Below are 19,435 nucleotides of genomic sequence, written 5' to 3'. Positions count from 1 at the left end.
GGTTTATTGGTCTTTGTTCCTTTTTACACAAACTATTAATAGTACTTTTTAATTTCAACCATCTAACTTAAATAATATAACATCCTGTCAATATCGTATAATGTATAACAGGTCTATTCTCAGTTGAGTGATTGTATGGCATTAGCAAGTACATGCATTTACACTGGTTAATTGATTATAACTTCTCTTTCGAAAAATTTTCACTCATTTGGAAACCACATCACTTGCCGCTGGAGAGCTAAAAAATTGTGTCCTGTACTCGGAACTTGAAGCATTGAGCAGTGAGGGGTCTTTTCCGTGCCACGGACCTCGGTTTATCTTATCCGAGGGACTGGTCTCCAAGTCCCACAGTGGGATTCGAGCCCGCAACGGAAGGATCAACTCCTTAATTCGCGAGTCTAGAGCAGACGTACTCACCACTGCGCCACGTGGGCGACAAGTATTTTCACGACAAGTATTTTCACTGAACATCTTATTTGACATATGGAGCAGAAGATTTTTCTCAGGCAATATGAATTTCCTTTTGAAAACGTCCCAAGTTTTCTGGCGGGTTAGAGTACTTGGATTAGACATTGGTGGACGCTCATTTGAGATTAAGACGGTAGCGAGTTTGTAGACTGATTATTCTAGACATCATGTCAGATGTGCTATCCCATGGTACCATTCTATGAGACCAAGTCGGCAAACTCCAAGACAATCCCATTACCCATGATTATCTCTATATTATTTTTTTTCTTTCAGTACATTTGATTCCAAAACATGCACGTCTATGCAGATTCTATTACTTTCATTTTTCACGCCGGTTTGGGCAGAGACCTTCCGAAGAACTACAGAATTGATACGGAATATCCCAAAAGTGTTCTTATGCAGAAAACTGAACCATTGTTATGCCAAATTTGAGAGGATTTGATATGCATGATGTATCGACGAAAGACACTATACTCGATAAAAGACTGCAAGACTGAAACCTAAAATTGATTACGTACCCCCTAAGGGAGGGCTGAACTGATTTGTTTCTCGTCCTAGTCAATTGCTTATGAATTACTTTTGAAAGGACCAAGCAAAACCACTTATTTGATTAATGGGGCTTTTGAAGATACAGGGCAGAATCGATTAATGGTACTGAAGCCCGACTAAATAAATTTGAAAAATATTACGTTTACCATAAACGATACATATTTGTCGGAACTTCGGATGAATTGGAGAATCCGAGATTTGGAACACGCGAAAAACCGATTCTATAGACCAACAGTGCCAGCGGTGATTTGTGTCATCAGAGGAATAATTTTTTTTTTTTTTTACATTTGATTAAATTATCGAGACTTCTGTTTTGGATTGTCGAGCCAGTAGATAAGCTATTTAACAAACATTTTGGTTCCATATCTTAATTTAAAAAAAAAATAGAATTTTAAAGTTGGAAAGATGCTAATAAAAAATGACCAAGCATGAGACACATGAGAAAAATCGCCTTAACTTTTTTAGGGGGAACACAATATCAACAAGTCATATATACGAGTGAAATAACTTTAAAATGTCTACTTTTTAATGATGTCACATATGGAATTTATCTAAATATTACCTAGCTGCAGAACTGTAGCGTTATAGTTTTATATATTTGGATCAAATCCTGATATGTTATGGTCAAATCCTAATATATATATAAAACCATAGATAAGTATTACCTATGGCCTCGGAACAACTCTTCATTCAAGAAAGACCAACTCACGTTTCCTTATCTCTCCATTTAATATACATGTAGATCTACCAAATAGCTTACAATGTACAGCGAAAGTAGATTATGGTTGGAAGCATATTGAAACTAACCTTTTTTATATAAAGGAATATCTTTGTTTATTCCCCCAATTTTACACGTGGGTCTCAAGGTGAAGACCTGGGGGAATCACAAGTCCCTAGGAAGCCCCTCCCGTACACAGAAGGATGTACTCAGTATTTATTTAAGTTTTGTTACTCGATATAATGGACAATTGGGAGTTGTCCGAACTTTTAACAGCTTAATACTTTAGTAAAGGACAGAAATTTAATTATGTATTTGGTATGTTGACATTCATCAATAACAATTTTGTTTAAAAAATTCAAATCACAAGTAATTATAATCAATTTTGTAAACCCTTTATAAAAAATTCAAATCACAAAATTCTGAAAAAAATACAGGTAACTGGTTTTGGCTAGAATGGTTATTATTAATTACAGGTGACCTATAGTCTGTTTTAATGAACACTAGAAAAAGTCTGACAATTTAATGAATTGTATTGAAATCAAATTTATTAATAAATTCATATTTTAATTAATTCAAATTAATAGTTACTAAGTATTATAAAAAGTTTTTTTTTTTTAATTTTATTTGCATTGATTTAATTTGTATTTTTTTTTATAACATCTACTCATTTTTAATTCATGAGATTTGATATATTAACTTATTTGAAATGTTTAAGTGAATTACACTCTGTATCACTAGTACTGGTGATAAAAATTAATACAGTCATACAAAAGTAAGGTACAATGCTTTTGAAATTATCTTTATATTTATGAAAATGAGTAAAATTCTGATTCATGTAATTAAAAAAATCAAATTAAAAAAAAAACAATTGAATTTAATAGGATGATTGTATTATAAAATTAATGTTTCTGCAAATATTTTAAATGTACATCTGATACTAAGGGTTTTTTTTTCTTTCATGCATAAAATGCTAACATACATTTGATAAACAAATGATGATAAATTAATAAAGGACATTAATTTATAAAAAATTGCATGCTATCCCACATTTTGTATAAATTGTACATAAAGTATACATGTATGTGAATCAAGGATCTTTCTTTTCCTTTGACAAATATTATAGTAGAATTTCCTATAATGTGGCCAATTTATTAACTGTAATAACTCGCATATATAACCAATACCTTTATCATTGCAAATAATATCTCCGTCCAAAATTCTGCACATTTCTTTTTATCATTTTCACTTGTTTTGTTTTTAAACAATTAAGCAAATGAATAGTTGTTAAAATGTGTCTCTGGTATTTTAAAATCAATTAAGGGTTATCTTTTATCAATGGTAAATGATGAAAAGGAAAATTTATTAGTAAATATACATGATTATTAAATAAAGATTGAATAAATAAGACTCGCATCTGAACACAAGAGCTTGTTGATTTAAAGTATGTTTTAATCTCTTGTGGAACAGTATTTTGTTTACTTTGCAAAGCCACACAGTATCTCGAAAGTTCAACAAGTACTACATTAAATATGAAATACATATCACACATACCTGTATTATCAGTTTAAGAATTCCACTGGCCATTTTACACAAATTATAAACAGATTTTATCGTGTGAAGTTAAGAAACTAGCGCCGTACGCTTGTTGATGAAGTTTTTCTGATTTCATTCGGACCCTTAATCGGCTGTTTGACTGCTTGTTAAGAGTGGATGCGGCTGATTCTCCCATCAATAAAGTACAGTGTACATTACCAAGCTCTGTATACGGTCTACTAGTTAAGTCATATCAGTCGATAATCCGGACGGCTACCAATTGTCAAAGATAATTAGGACCAACAACCAATTAATACTGTTAATGACAGGTAGACATCTACAGGTAAATGTTTACTTTTAGAGTGATTGCGGATAAAACCAATATCTGCTATCGAGGAACCATCTGCATTTCATTTGTTTGTTGTTGGGATAATTGCTCGCAGGTATTTAATTTAGAATCATCGTTTGTATGCTGGTTTTAGATCGAGCCCGATGTGTTTGTGTTTTTCCATCCTCATTTTAAAAAACCGTTCTAAAAGTCTATTGGGTGGTTCCTTATCGTTTGTAATTTATCAGCAATACACTCTAAAAATTCTCTTTAACAGAAACCCATCTGTTATGACATAAAGGACTGTGCAACGTGACTAATTCAGAATATTGGGGTGGCTGCACATTAAAAAATGAGCATTTAGCACCTCAAGATATAGTTTTAAGAAATTAGAGGTAGAACGACCTGACAGAAGTACCTCCTGGAAACCAAGAAACCATTTACTCTCCGGCACGAGCTTGCAGCAGATTCTGTTGTCTGAGATCATCGATAGAAGTTCTTTGCCTAATAGATAACATCATTTAAAGTTTTTATTTTATCGGTTACATCCGACCATCTAATGGCTTGGTCTATCAATTAATTTCCAATCGGAGTCGGTATCCATAGTTTCCGTTGTCTTCCAACCATTATTCCTGTTGAGTCGGGAACGGTGTTCAGGGATAAATTAGCGAGCTCGGAAACGCGGGATCTGCCTTGTCTGTCTAAACAATATCAGAGCGTGACTCTTTGTCAATGCTGGACAACAGACGCAAAATCAATCACAAGATGGAACGACAAAATGAATTTCTAATGATTTAAAAGCATCGCTGAGGGAGAAAATGATAAGATTTCAATTAACCAACAAATGATTTCACATTAGGCGAACCCGACATGAGATGGAAGGTGTACCGTATCTCACAAGAAAATAATTAAGAGAAGGCTTCTGAGATTGTCTTCAAGGATCATGTGAAGTCTTTTCATCTTTTCTTTTTAAGAATTTGCTATCAGTTTTAAAACGAGACATTAAAAATTCTTCTCCAGAGAAAAAATAGCAATGAAGCTAACGACAAACAGACATGTCACTTTTGAAGCATTTTGATGCGACAAAGTGCTGGAGACTATACATGTATGTGATATTTTTCAGTTGGTCGATTTTCCCAGAAAAATGCCCCCTCCCCAGTGCAACTTCAATTTTCTCAATATTAAGAATGTACTTGGAAATTCACAGCTTGAAATTGAAACGAATTCAACTACAGATGCACAACCATTTTTAATTAAAATGGTTCCATGCCCAAGAATTTCTTAATAACTTTCAAAAAGAATCTACCAGAAATGTAGAACTTTAATTGTCTCTGAAACATTTTCTTCAATCGATTACAAACAGGATAATCATTATATTAAGAAGATGACAGACCGTCACTAACCGTATACCTTATTATGAGGAGTTCAATGATGAGTCGATAACGTTTGCTTACACACCATTCAGTTCAATACGCTAGCTGCTGATTGCTTATTTAACAAGGAGTTAAGCAGTTATCAAGACCAGCAACATATTGCAGACCATTATTTCTAGGCCTATAATCATGCGGTCACACAATAGATGTTGTTCTCATTTTGACTGTTTAGGGCGACAGATGTTTTACACGATTCTATCTATATCAATAGGGATACGTCACACGTAGTGTAAATCCAATTTGACGGCTAAATGTGTGATTCTTCACTAGAAATGAGAGATTTTGTGTAAAATTATTTATACGATCTGTTATCTGAGATGAATTTGTACGGTGTGCATCAGGATTGACACTCCCATAGAGTGTTTCATTTGAAAGCTTATAGTTAGAAAAATATGTACAAAAATTCAATATTTTCGAATTTTATACAACTGACACATTAATAGTTTTCCATTTTGATAAATATGTTTTATGCTTATTGATTTTAGATGAGGCACAGCGATTGTACCAGTTAGAGGTCTTTGATATTAGTGATAACCACATCATAGCTCCACTAAACAACAAGATGACAAATTCCGAATTCGTCAAGGATCGAACTGTTCAATGATTTCAAAAAATATTTAGGATTCATCACAATCACGTGCTACTCTTCACCTTAACTGTTAAACTTTAATTGTTTGTCTCTTCAACTTCAACACCACTCTCCGTCACCACTTATTTCTATTTTATTACAAATGATATTCTTTATATGATGGGTGGCTGAAAAAGACTAGTAGTTACATATTTTATTTATACTAGTAAACAATTTAAAACTAACATTCAGTAAAATTTCAAAGTAACACCAGGGAATAAGTTCTAGAAATTATAAGTTTAAAAGTTATGAGTAAATTATTTAAAATAAAAAAGAGGAGTCAAATGTAGTAGTTAGGATATTGTCATGTACGTTTCAAAACCATATAATTATTATAAATAAATCGGCTAATACCTAGAATACTTAAAGATAGATCCCACAATGATTCAATGGGTGCAAGGATCAATTAAAAAGGTTAAGGTACAGAGTTTATAGAGTAAAATTGCTAAATGGTTTTGAACTTTACTTTGTAGTGTCATAATTATTATGATGAGGAAGAGATCCCCTCGTGATGTATATGGGTCAACACTAGGACAAAATCATTACCTTCTGAAGTAGCTCAATAAGAGTGTTTATACCACATGCCGTCACTTTCAGATATTCTAACGCTGTAACCAGATTCTTATCCTTTGTACACAGGTTAAAAAACTGAAATCAGCTTATTTAGTGTTATGGACATAAGTATATTGGTAATTCTGATATCACGGTTAAAAGAAAAACTTTCCTGATCAAATACATTTCGTTTTTAATATGAAAATAAAATAAAACTCGCACCATTTAATTACAAAGTCCAGTTTTAAATTCTGCCTGAAAATGCCGACTTGGGGTCCAAGTACATAAGCATATTTTTCAGACTAAGATCTAAAAGTCACATATACTTATTACATTCAAAAAGCGTAGCTATAAATCTGGTTTGTTTCCAAGCTGAAACCAACGTCAGAATATTTTATACTTTGATCATTCCTAATTCTTTCTCTAACATATCTAATGTGAATAAAAGAATCCGGATCTTTATTTTGCCAGATTTGTTAAGTTACAACAATTTAGCAGAACCGCGGTAGATGAAATTACCATGGTAATTTTAGCGGAATTAGCAGAACTAAAAGGTTCTAAATACCAGTAGACGAGGCAATAATTCATAATTACAAAGAGACAGGGAATCGCCTGTCCCACCATGGGGCAGACTTCAGGAACACAGAGCAATGTAACCATTTCAACTACCAGCTTAACTTCCGAAATTATATAACTTGATTTTTTTCCACGAAGATTTTATGATGCTTGAAACAGTCCACCCATTCAGAATCTTAAAATGTCAGTTTATATATAAACTGTGTATTTTTAACATGTAATGAAATGATAGAACACGAAACAAAATATGACAGATATTTGCCAAAAAAGTTTCACTCCCAAAAGGTTATTTACCATACGTTCCCAATTTTATTTTATGACAGACAGATTTTTAAAAGCTAGATCGACAAGCAGCTTGTTTATAAACAATTACAACCAAGGGACAATATGAATAACAGATATTTACCTTTCTTAACGTCTTCAGTATAGCTTCAGCCATCCTTTTGCAACAATTTGTCAAGTGCTTGAGAGATACCAAATTATCGATCTGAAGCTATCAATCCTAAGATTGAACCGGCGAATCTGCGACCATTAGGCGACGATTAATCGGCGAGGTCCGTATAGCACGGAGAAGAGGGGTGTCAGAAAATGTTGACAGATGAAGAATTCTATTTCAAATGCAAACTGTTAATCACAACTCGATAGGCCTTTCAAGCAATAATGAGTTTTGTATTACAAAAAAATATCGGGAAAGCGTTAAAGGAAGTTGACAAACTGTGCACGTCCATCTATGATCTTTATACCATCAGATAAAACTACGTTACACTTCATCGGGCTTTTCATAAATAATTCACTGAGAATTCATACCTAAACGCTCCACGAAATAAAACTGTAGAATATTACACTTCCCACCGGAGTTCAAATTCGATAAATTTAAAAGTTCACCATACATCCAAAAGATGTCAACTGAATTCAGCGTTTGCTGAGTGTTCTAATTAAAACTTGAAAAAAATGTGTCACGTGCTAAAGTGAGAAGAGAAAGCTCCTGGGTGACAAGTATCACTTATTTAGTAAAGTCTTCGCCTTCTAAGTGTTTCAATGACCAGTCAGCAACAAGTGCGATTAGCAGTGAGTCGATAATGATCTTACCTATCAGCTAATTAGAAGTCTTCCTTTGGAATAGACATTCTTAGAGATAATCCTTCATTTTCATAACATCTGAAGATAATTGAACATCTTCAATCACTTTTCAGAAGTCTTGGCGAGATCAAATTGAAACTCTATCTCCGTATAGCCCCACACACAGCAAAGAACAGAAATATTATCATAGGAGAAAAATAAATTCCATGAATAATTTTTCTTGTCTTTATTCTCCAGTTTTTATTCTAAGGATAAGCAGCCGTTTTGATTATTTGCTTTAGCCTGAAACAGTGCTGCCTTAATGACGAAGCACGTGTAGTTATGTCTAGCAACTGAAAAAAGCGACGAGTTACAGCGATCCTGTAATGTTCCATAGTCATGGTTATAATAGCCCTGGCCCGGAGTCAATCTAGGTCCATTGTTCCGGAGCCTGCTATTACACTGTCAGACACAATCAAGCTACCTGTCAGAGATTCTAAGGAGGCCTTCTTCTATTTCCAAATCAAATAAGGAACTGTCTTTTCCAGATAATATGTCAAAAATGTTTCGTTGTTTAAGACAAGATGGATGGCATTTCCATTTATACAAGTTTCTTCAAAGGAAGCTAAAAACCCTGCGTCTCCCTTAAAGTCGAGAATTTGTAGAAGTAAATTGACCGAGTGTCAGTTCTTCAAATAATTCTAAACCTGACCGAAGTCCAAGACGCCATTATTTGCGCCTAATTAAATTTCAAGTCTTTTTCTATCTACCAAAATATCAATTAACTCGCCTCGTCAATACGACCTAATGCTCCAGAAGACCATTTTCTGTCAAGAAAGGGGAAAGAAGGATCGATTGCGAAAAACTTAGTCGATATTTTTTGTTGAAGTAAGACAGTTATAGCTGTCCATTAATTCGATTAACTGAATTATTAAGGTCCGATACACCTTGTCGTGCTACATTAAATTGAGAGCGAAGGAAACATCAATTTTTCATTGGATTTAGTTTACAAAGCGATCATTAACGATGTGGCGATAATCGCCCGATTAAGGATGTATCGATCCGCAGTTAAGTTTGCTGTGATGTATTAGACCCGAGCACCGTGTGAATTAATAGTATCCAAGAAACTTAACATTTATCTTGATTATTTAATATCTAATAATTAATCAGTAATGGTTCTGTCGCCATTCTCTCTTTCTTATTTATAGCCAATATAGGAAACAGAATTAAATCTTGCATGGCAGCACACAAGTACAGCTCTCACAGATGCACAAATCAGCCTGAACCAAATCGAGCTGTTCTTGGCACGTGCGATTTGGATTCGGATCTCATTTTTATTTTTTCATTTGTTCTTCCTTAAAATCAAAGACATTTACAGACTTATACTAAGGAAGTTCCCGACAAAAAATTTAACAGTGCCAGAGGTAATTGACTTTGAAATATCTACGTGTATGTTTGGCGAATAAAATAAACCTCTGTTTATGTAGGGCAGGTAGAAATATTTTCTTGTAATATAATAATTTGCTGAGAGGATTCTAAAAGATGGACGAGAAACAAGGCATCCATCAATGATAAAACCAGAAAGTTCATTACTGGAAACGTATCCATCGAGAGAGAACGAATTACAGATGTTTACAAACAGTAATGAATCCTGCTTCATTTCGCTGCTTGTTAATGAATAAAAATAAGCAGTGAATTTCAGGTAAACAGATTCCGTCATTGTTTTTGCCACGATAAACAAAGTTTTTTTTATCTGATCAAAAAGTTCAGTAAATACTGTAATACGTTGTTGAATATACTCATCCATTAGCAACTTTCAAACCAATATATGTGTATCAGTTCTAGCTTTTCCCCTGCTTTTGCAAAACGCGGGTGGTGTTAATATGGATGTCTGTCTGTCCTACATTGTTTCATTTAGTTTTCGGATAATATTTTATTTCTACAGTAATTTATTTTTTTCCTGAAATTCTATATCAAAATTTCCTTTCAATCAGAAGACCCCTCGTGATTTTAATGTCAAAGGTCAAGATCAGTAGTAAATATTTCAAATAGTTTGCAGATGATATTTCAACTTCTGTTTGACTTTTGCAATGAAATTTTGAAAATCCCCGTGACTTAAGTAACATTGTGATTTTGATGTAATAGCGTGAAAGGTTCAAGTTCAATTCAACTTAGCTTTCTTTTTTGGATTATCCACTCACTTATACTCTAATTGTATTAAAGCGGGTTACATGAATTACAAGAAGTTCAATTTAAATTCTTGAAATCGAAATGAAAATATTTAAACAATCCCAATCTTAAATAAATTTTGTTCATTATCCATGTAAAATACAGTAAAACTCGTTTAATACGAGCCCGGATATATACTAGTATTGCAAATTCCGGATAAAGCGAAGTTATTTTGTATCCCCTAGATACATTATTTTCATGAATTTCTTATATGAATATAACGAATTAAGGATATAGCGAAGTGATTTCATAAGGTCCCAGTGACTTCGTTATAACCGAGTTTTACTGTAAAATAATAATCTTTTTATATTTTAATCATTACGTTTAGGCTATCCCTCTACTAAAGAAACAACTTTGTTCAAATCTTTAAATACTTTTTAAAATCGCCCCCAAAATACACAGTTGCGTCATATTCTGCACTAATAGCCCCTCTGCTGATTTTATTACTTGCAAACCCTGGCATAAAACTTTGGTTCAATCAAATCAACTACTCATTAAGGCTTGTTGATTGGATTCTACGACTGAGTGTGTGACCGAGAGTTAGGGACATGAACATAAAATTTAAGAGTTTTACTCTGTGAAAAGAACATTTGGGGATTAAAATAAAGAATTCCTGTGTCTGAGATGCTAATTTCTTTTTTCAAGATCCTTGCAGAAGGGTACAAATCGATATACGTTTAAAGGAAAGTTTCTTGGAAAGAAAAAAGACCCCCTGGTGAAGGGAGAGGAGACTTTTTTCTTACAGCGATCGATAGAAATCGAACAAGATTTTTTTTCATGCTTGTATTTTGGCTGTAGCAAGTTTAAAAGAAAAAAAATCAAAGATATTAAATTCATTTCATTTTTTCTCTTTTACATGTAGTATAACATTCATATGTACCTTCTGATGAAACGGTCAGTCTTTGCCGATTGATTTTCTTCCCTATTTAATTTTTTTAGGAAGGGGGAAGGGGTATTAGATTGTACATAAACAACTTACAACCAATGCAAGCTTTTCTTCACATCGTTCAACCGAGGAAATAGATTTAGCTACACCTTAAATTTAACTAGTGCTAATTGTAACGGGGACCGTTACAGATGTTCCCCAAACGCTCCCTAACTCCCTTTTATAGTCATATTCCCTGTAAGCATAATTAAATAAGACAAACTTTTTGCATTTGAGACTTTAACAACGTTTACCAAGAAGTGTACCATGTTCATTCAAATTTTATCATTGCACACTTGCGCATGTTAATGCATGTGCGTAATGACCATATCATATTCTCTACACAATCTATATATTTTAATATGCTAAATTTTAATGTATTTAATACAAAAGTATAAAAAAAAACGCTCATTCAAGTGTATTTTTGATTTTACCCATTTCACGTGCACGCACGTGCATACATGAGCATGGTGACCATACCTTCTTGTAGAAGTCCATTACATCTATCTGTTCTAAATCCAACCCCGTTTGATTGAAAACCAAGGAAGTTATAGCTGTTTAAAGTTTCAGCCAATCAGATTGCAGCGCACGTACATGCACGTGTATGTATGTGCAGGGTGACCATACCTTCTTACAGAAGTCCATTATATATATCTTTGTTCCAAATTCCAACCTGTTTGGTTGAAAACCAAGGGAGTTATAGCTGTTTAAAGTTTCAGCCAATCAGATTGCAGCATTCGTACACTCACGTGTATGCATGTGCATGGTGACCATACCTTCTTGTAGAAGTCCATTATATATATCTATCTTCCAAATCCAATCCTGTTTGGTTGAAAACCAAGGGAGTTATAGCTATTCAAAATTTCAGCCAATCAGATTGCAGCGCACGTGCATGCACGTGATTTCATGATAATTGCTATAATTCATTTTGTAGGATATCCTAATGCATGGCTATGTTCAAAATTTCAAAGGATTTCGTCAAAAAACAAGAAAGATATTGAGACTTTAGTTTCAGCCAATCAGAGCGTAGCGCACGTGCATGCGCGTGAGATCTTGCCATATTGACCACGCCATCTTGTTTATACTACTAATACATCCTTACATTATGAGTTTCAAAACATTTCATCAAAAAATAGAAAAGTTACGCCAATATACATTATATTGGTCATTCACGTGTTGCACGTGCGCGCTCTTGCAAGCACGTGCGCGCAAAATGACCTTCATTCCGCAAATCTACATTACATGTCTACTGACCCTAAAAACATTTCACCTTAGCTGGATGTGTAGTTTACAAGATCATTCGCGGACAAAAAAGTGCCCAGGAAGAAGAAAAATAATAATAATAAGAAACAGAGTAAAAACAATATGTTCCCCAACTTCGTTTGGGGAACATAATTACGTGTTTTTCTTGACTTTATTAACATCTTTTGCAAGATTTTCAGCAGAGGAGGGTTTTTTCCTTTATAATTAGACTGAACCAGTCCAGAGAATTTTTGCTGTGTATTGCGTACTTTATAATTAAAACATCTTGATAACTGTTTAGAGGGTTTCATCATATTTCTTAATGTGAGTCATCAAATATTTCTTATCTTTAATGAATGAAAGAGTCTTCTGTGCGAAATCTAAAGCTTTGCAGACATCAAATTTATTTTTCAGATCATAGTTGTGCTCTATTTTTTTGGCAATTTAAGATGATCTGGCATTAATTTACATGTTTTCGCTGAGCATGTTTAGCAGCCAGAGAAGTTTCTTTTTTTTACAAAAGGGGAATAATTACAACTGGAAAACTCTTGATCAAAAGGAAATTAAATTTGACACTCGTCTCCCCTTGCTGTAAGAATGTTCTGAGAATTGATGAACCCATACTAACTTTTCTTATTTTCTGAAACTTTGGAACTTATCTATATCACCGAATGCAACCACTGGCACTATCTGTTATCCGTCTTGATCTGTGAATCGTTAATGATATTACATCACATTACTAACCGATTAGATTTGATGTTAATCGTCACACTCTTCATTATTATTCACCAATCATTTTATCATCCTTTAATGTTTAAATGATTTCTCTTAATTTAATTAAGTGCATGACGTTCTTGCATTCAATACATTGATTACTAGTAAACAGAAAAACAACCTCCGTAAATGACATTTTATAATCATTCGTTATTGCAAAGAGTTACTAAAAATTAATTAAATCAGCTTATTGTGAGTTAAATTTCACATTAAAAAACAAACAAACAAAAACATGTCCATGTGACATTAATGTCCCCTGCCCCTAATGGTTTTAATAATGCAACATGAAAAGAAATTTACCTTGCTTCTCTATAAGCATTCAGCTCAGGTGAGCGAAATAGTGCATATATATACATGTACTATAAAAAATGAACTTTATGGCAATGTACGAAATTAATCTCTCAGCCACCTTCGGGTATATTTGGTGCCTAAACGTCTTACAAGTCTGTCCCTGCACACATATGTAATCGCCAATCCTTAAAAATCCACTGCTGGCAACGTAGTGTTTTACATAATTATTTTTTTTTTTTTTTATTTATACAAAATTTTATTCACATAAGTGAATGGGATTGGGCAGCAGGCAAAGCCTATTTTAGCCCTCTCCCTACAAGGTCAAAATGAACACACAATATATAGATATAAAAATAAATAGACACACATAGTAGCAAAAACAAAAGAACAAAAACAAAAGAGAAAAAAAAAAGTAGAAAGAGAGAGAGAGAAAAAAAATTTACAATGAAATACATGTACCGGTTATAAAGTGTTGGCATGAGTAACATACATTACAATTCAAATAAAACGTTTGGTTGCTGCGATGAAAGCATGTACTGCTTCAAATATTTGAGTATTAATATTTAGTCCATGATTGGGACTACCATACAAAAGTAAATCAAGTTCATGAGTTTGATCACAATCAATAATATTTTGAATTGTTTGGAAAAGTACATTTCTTGGAGAGTTATATTTTGGACAAGCAAAAAAATAATGATGAGCATCTTCAATAGAGTCAATACAGTATTCACACATTGGTGTTTCTGATAAAAATTGGTTATATAAGTCTGCCTTTAAATTACTTGCATTATTTCGCAATTGGCAATGTATTATATTGTACTTTCTTATTCCAAAATGATAAATTTCTTTACCTTTTTTACAATAATATGAATTTAAAAGACTTTTAAATGAAGATATTCCAGGGGCATTTCTGATATAATCAGGCAAATCATTCCATAATTTAATAGTTGATGGGAAGAAACTTTCCATATATGATGTAGTTCTAATAGAAGGAATTTTGAATTCTGCATCATTATTTCTTAGATTATAGGGGTGGTTTGTAGGACGAAAAGGTTCAATCAAGTCCGTTAAATATTTAGGTGAATAGCCATTTATGATTTTATATAATAGTAGCAATTTATGAATATTCCTCCTAGTTTGTAAAAGATCCCACCCTAATTCATCATACAATTTTGATCTAGAGGAATTTGATCTTAATCCAGTAATAATTCTACCAGCTTCAACTTGGATATCTTCTAAAAGTTTTGCATCTTTTTCAGAACAATTATCCCAAACAACATCTGAATATTCTAAAACAGGTCTAATAAATGCAAAATATATCTTAATAAGTGTTTTTCTTTTCATCTTATACTTAAGCATTCTGAGGATATTTAGTCGTTTTGTAGCTTTTTCATGAATTAATTGTATATGCGAAGTCCAGGTAGCATCACTTTGAAAATGTAATCCTAGGTGGGTATGAGATGCATTTTGAATAATGGATGGGCCATGATGACCAAATGTAATAGGCGGATATTTTATATTTTTGCGGGTAAAATCAACATTTACAGTTTTGTTTGGATTAAAGTCAACAAGCCATTTTTTTTACCATTTATCAATTAGGTCTAGATCACTAGTAAGCGACTGTGCTACATTTGTGGCTTCTTTTTCTACAATAGCATATAAAGAGGTGTCATCAGCAAAAAGACGTATATTGTTTGCTAAATCATCACAAATATCATTTATGTATAGGAGAAAGAGAAAAGGTCCCAAAACAGAACCCTGGGGAACACCAGCATTTACTGTCTCATGGTTTGATGAAAAGCCATCAATTACAACTTTTTGTTGTCTATCACACAAATAATTCTCAATCCAGCCTAATATGTTGCCATTAATACCATATTTTTTTAGTTTAGATAAGAGACCTTTATGCCAAACTTTATCAAATGCTTTTGAGATATCACAAAAAATAAATCTAACATCTTTACCTTTATCAAGACTTGAAATTATAGTGTTGTATATTTCTACTAGTTGGTTCACAGTTGAGTCTCCAGGTTGAAATCCTGACTGATATTTGTAAATTACATTATTATCTTTCATAAAATTATGCAATTGTTTAAACAAAATTTTTTCCATTATTTTACATAAGACACTTGTAAGGGATATTGGTCTATAATTTGATACTTCTTGAGCACTACCTTTATTTTTAAAAACTGGTGTAATCTGTGATAGTTTCCAAATATCTGGCAACTTTTTTTCAATTAGTGATCTATTAAAGAGTTTTGTTAGAGGGGTTTTAATTGTGCTAGCTATTTCTTTCAAAATTCTTGGGGAAATACCATCAGGACCGGGTGGTTTACTACTGTCAATGATACATAATTGATCATAAACTTCTTTTTCAGTGATAAATATTTCAGATAAAGTGTCTGTATTTTGTAATGGTGGACCAGGACCATGAAGGGGAATGTCTGGTTCATCTGTAATAGATGAAACTTGTGCAAAGTATTTATTAAGGACTGTAGCTTTCTCAACTGGATGGAAGATAAGTTTACCTTTAGATTTAAGTGGTGGTATTGGTTCATAATTTTTGTTTAGTTTTGATATTGACTTGACTATTCTCCACCATTTTCCAGGGGGGATTGATTTATCAATCATTGAGGATATTTTCTTGTTATATTTTTCACGGGATTTTCGAATTTCATCAATAACTGTATTTCTGAGTTCTCTGTATGTCTGCCAATGCAGTGGATTGTCTGTATGCTTTGCTTTATAGTGTGTCCTATTTCGTTTCCTCATTAATTTCCGTATGGTATTATTCATAAATACTTTATCTCTAGGTCTGATGGTAATGGTTTTCTTAGGAATATGTTTATCAATACAATTGTTTAATGAAGAGACAAAATTAGAATATGTTTCATTGATATTTTTTGAATCATATAAAATAGAGTTCCATTCAAATTGTCTTAATTCCTCATTAAGTGCAGTAAAATTTACATTTTCGTAATTTCTTACTACCCTTTTGTAAGCATATTGTTTGTGGATTGTAAATTTAAGTTCAACACTAATAACACAATGAGAGCTGCAAAAAGGTGCTGCTATGTCATGATTTTGAATCAGACAAGTATTATTAGTTAATATTAAATCAATACACGTCCCAGTGCTCACAGTAAAGTTGGTAGCATTATCTATGAGATTTGTAAGGTTGAGTCGTTGTAATAAGAGTTTAAATTGTCTACTTTGGTTGGACAGCATATTGATATTAAAATCACCTAATAATAGAATTGGAATATTAAGATCTAAAGCTTGCTGTAGGTTATATAGAAAATGATCCAAATATTCTGCCTTTGAGTTAGGGGGTCTATAAATAACACCCACAAGTAATTTATTATTATTTACTACTACTTCAGACCAGAGAATCTCCATATTTCTAGAGTCTAGGTCTTTTCTTTCTGAAAAATGTATACTTTTAGAAATGTATAAAGCAATGCCACCTCCGAAACGATTTCTATCTTTACGCAGGGGGGTATGATACCCAGTAATTAATATATCTTCATCACTGATTGAGTTATCTAAATGGGTTTCAGATATAGCTATAATGTCATACTCAGAAAGTTCAGCTGATACAACATCTATTTTTGAAAGTAGACTACACACATTATTATGTGCTATACGCAAATTTTGTTTAAATAGATTTGGTGGTCCAGGATTTGTTTCCACGCCAGATATGATAAGCAAAAAGTATATAACAAGTAATAAAAAGTAAGTACTCTTCGTTAATAACAATATACGTGAGTAGATCAGTACATACCTAATAAAACTCAATGTCCTTGGCCATCTAAGTAGACACATGCACTTAATCACAACTATCAAATATGAAATAATGCTGAACAAGAAAACAACTGGCCTCGGACATTCCTAATCCTACACTGCACATGCTAGTTTTGAATCGGAAAAAAATAAAAGCACAGTAAATGACAAACCGGTATTGATACTGAAATCCGAGATCCGGATTGAGAGAAAGCAAAAAATAAACAAGAATACAAAAAGTAACGTATATACAAATACAAAACAGTTGTACCATTATGAAAGCAGAACGATTGCTGGTTTTAAGGCTAACAGCTTATATAGAGTAATTGAATGTAGTTGTATGAAGATTATGATGATACCATGGATACATACAACAGATAAGGAGATTGCTGGCCAAACGTCTTACTGACCATGATTATCAGCTGTTTTAAACAGCTGTTCTTACTAAATGCTCACATTCTAGTATTAAACTCCTCGTTAGTGTCCTCACGTAGGTCATAAGTGTTGGCAGGTGGAATTTTAATTTTACATAATTATCATATTAATTAGAGAAGAAAATGCATAAAATATAGTCCCCCGTGAAACCGTTTTTCAAAAAGCATTTAATTCAATATAATAAACGTGGGATTGTATCTTTGAGCTGTAAAATAAATGGTGATGCAACACATCTGGTAGTATTCGTCACACAGAATGTTAACTTTGTCTTTTACATCTACCTTCACCAATCCTTTCCAAAACGAACATTTTGAAGCCTTGTTGCAAATTTATGAACTATAGATCCGAACCCCATGCACCCACTACTACCCCAAACTCCACCCCATAAAGATTTTGTTGTTAAGTACCATTAAGAGAAGTCTGAGCAGGAAGATGAGATGACAGACAGACGGACATACAAAAAATAATAATTAAATCAATCTTTACAAACGTAACTTATTCACTAACACAAGAAAGTTATTGATATCAACTTTTCTCAACACTACTTCAAAAGGAAGTTGAATCTTAAATGCCTCTGGAATTGAATAAGCTACAAGTATCTGAAAATCGATAAGCGCAAAAGTGTTTCTACCGTATTGTAATTTGGGTACCCATGATTTGTAGCCCCCCATTTATTCCACAAAAATAATATTGTTTAATAGATCATTATGATATTTTGTCATTCCAATTGTATTTCCCCCTTAATTTTAAAGTTTTGAGCCCCTTCTCCCCTCTGACAAATTCAATTTTCTGTTTTCTACATCTAACTTTACCTTTGAACACTATACTTTTTATTGTTCCATTAATTTTAATTGAAAAAGAGGGGCTCGTGGAGCATTGTCTGGTTTGAAGGTATAAGCGAGCTTAACAGTAAATCTGATCTGTATTTATTTGAATTTATTTTACTGAATTGTCTGAGATCGAACATCAATTCTTGTTTTAATGAGAGTTTATATTTCGCTTAAAATGAATTTCAAGAAATTTCTTGGAAATAAGTATGTATCGTAAATAAAAATGCTCATTAATAAATTAATATCGAGTTAATCATGACATAAATTAAAATGAATGATTTTTGAATTGTATTCAAAAAAGTATAATTGGTGGAGGATATACTTTATTCAACCCGTTTATCCAATGTATTGTAGAAAAAATATATCTTCAAAGGATATTTAACACGAAACTAAATTCGTTTTTTGAACAATATGCCATAACTTCAAATTTACAAAAAAATTTATATGTATTAGACCTATAGAGAAAATCATACTGATCAAATACCGAAGTAAAATATTTCATCGATTACATTACGAAAATCATTTATTATTTTTATTAGAAACGAATTTAATTCAACTTCTTCAAACATTTTAGAGAGAAAAAAAAAATTAATTTCTATCACTCATTTCAAACATTTTTTTAAGTACAATATTAGATTATCAAGCTTAGAATGGATATGAAGAAAACAGCAAGTTTATTTTCCCCAAAGATAAAGAAATATTCCTCCGGGCCGCGCGGAGCGTCGTCCATATATTGATGTATCAGACATATTTTATGTGTTTATTTATATGAGTTTTATGGCATTCGTTTTATATTTGGTAGATACAGTTGAGGCTAACTAAAAGGAATTATGATACCTATAATATTGTGATTGAAAAGGCAGTGAACAAGGAAAAATTGAAGATTAATCCTACGAACCGAATGAAAATCGACTTCTCTTCAGGAACCCAGAGAAAAGTTTATGTGTTTCACTCATTAAAAGCTGTTCAGCATGTGGAAGTTGTTAGTGATTTCCTTAAATATATAGAAATAGGCGTGGCAAACACCCATAAGCCGTCGGAATAAAGATCGTTTTTATTTTTAAACTATTTTTATTAAA

The 19,435-nt window shown here is 32.7% G+C and overlaps 1 protein-coding gene across 3 annotated transcripts in view; it reads right to left on the bottom strand.

Moving 5' to 3' along the window:
- LOC134258736 (uncharacterized) overlaps window positions 1–19,435 on the bottom strand; it is a 59,151-nt gene that overhangs the window by 33,037 nt on the left and 6,679 nt on the right. The window contains exon 1 of one of the 3 annotated variants that reach the window (XM_062741302.1): window positions 7,195–7,843. The exons of 1 other annotated variant lie outside the window; for it this stretch is intronic. In XM_062741302.1, coding sequence (XP_062597286.1) covers window positions 7,195–7,227 — 33 coding nt within the window. In that variant the 5' untranslated portion in view covers window positions 7,228–7,843. Of the gene's footprint in view, window positions 1–3,289; window positions 3,559–7,194; window positions 7,844–19,435 lie in introns of those variants that run through there. One more of the 3 variants, XM_062741304.1, reaches the window with a different exon arrangement.

The sequence above is a fragment of the Saccostrea cucullata genome, unplaced genomic scaffold (genome assembly GCF_032062105.1).
Source record: "Saccostrea cucullata isolate Sc308-1 unplaced genomic scaffold, CSIRO_AGI_Scuc_v1 ctg27, whole genome shotgun sequence".
NCBI lineage: Eukaryota > Metazoa > Mollusca > Bivalvia > Ostreida > Ostreidae > Saccostrea > Saccostrea cuccullata.
Note: the sequence above shows the minus strand (reverse complement) of the source record. Positions and strands in the feature narration are given on the sequence as shown.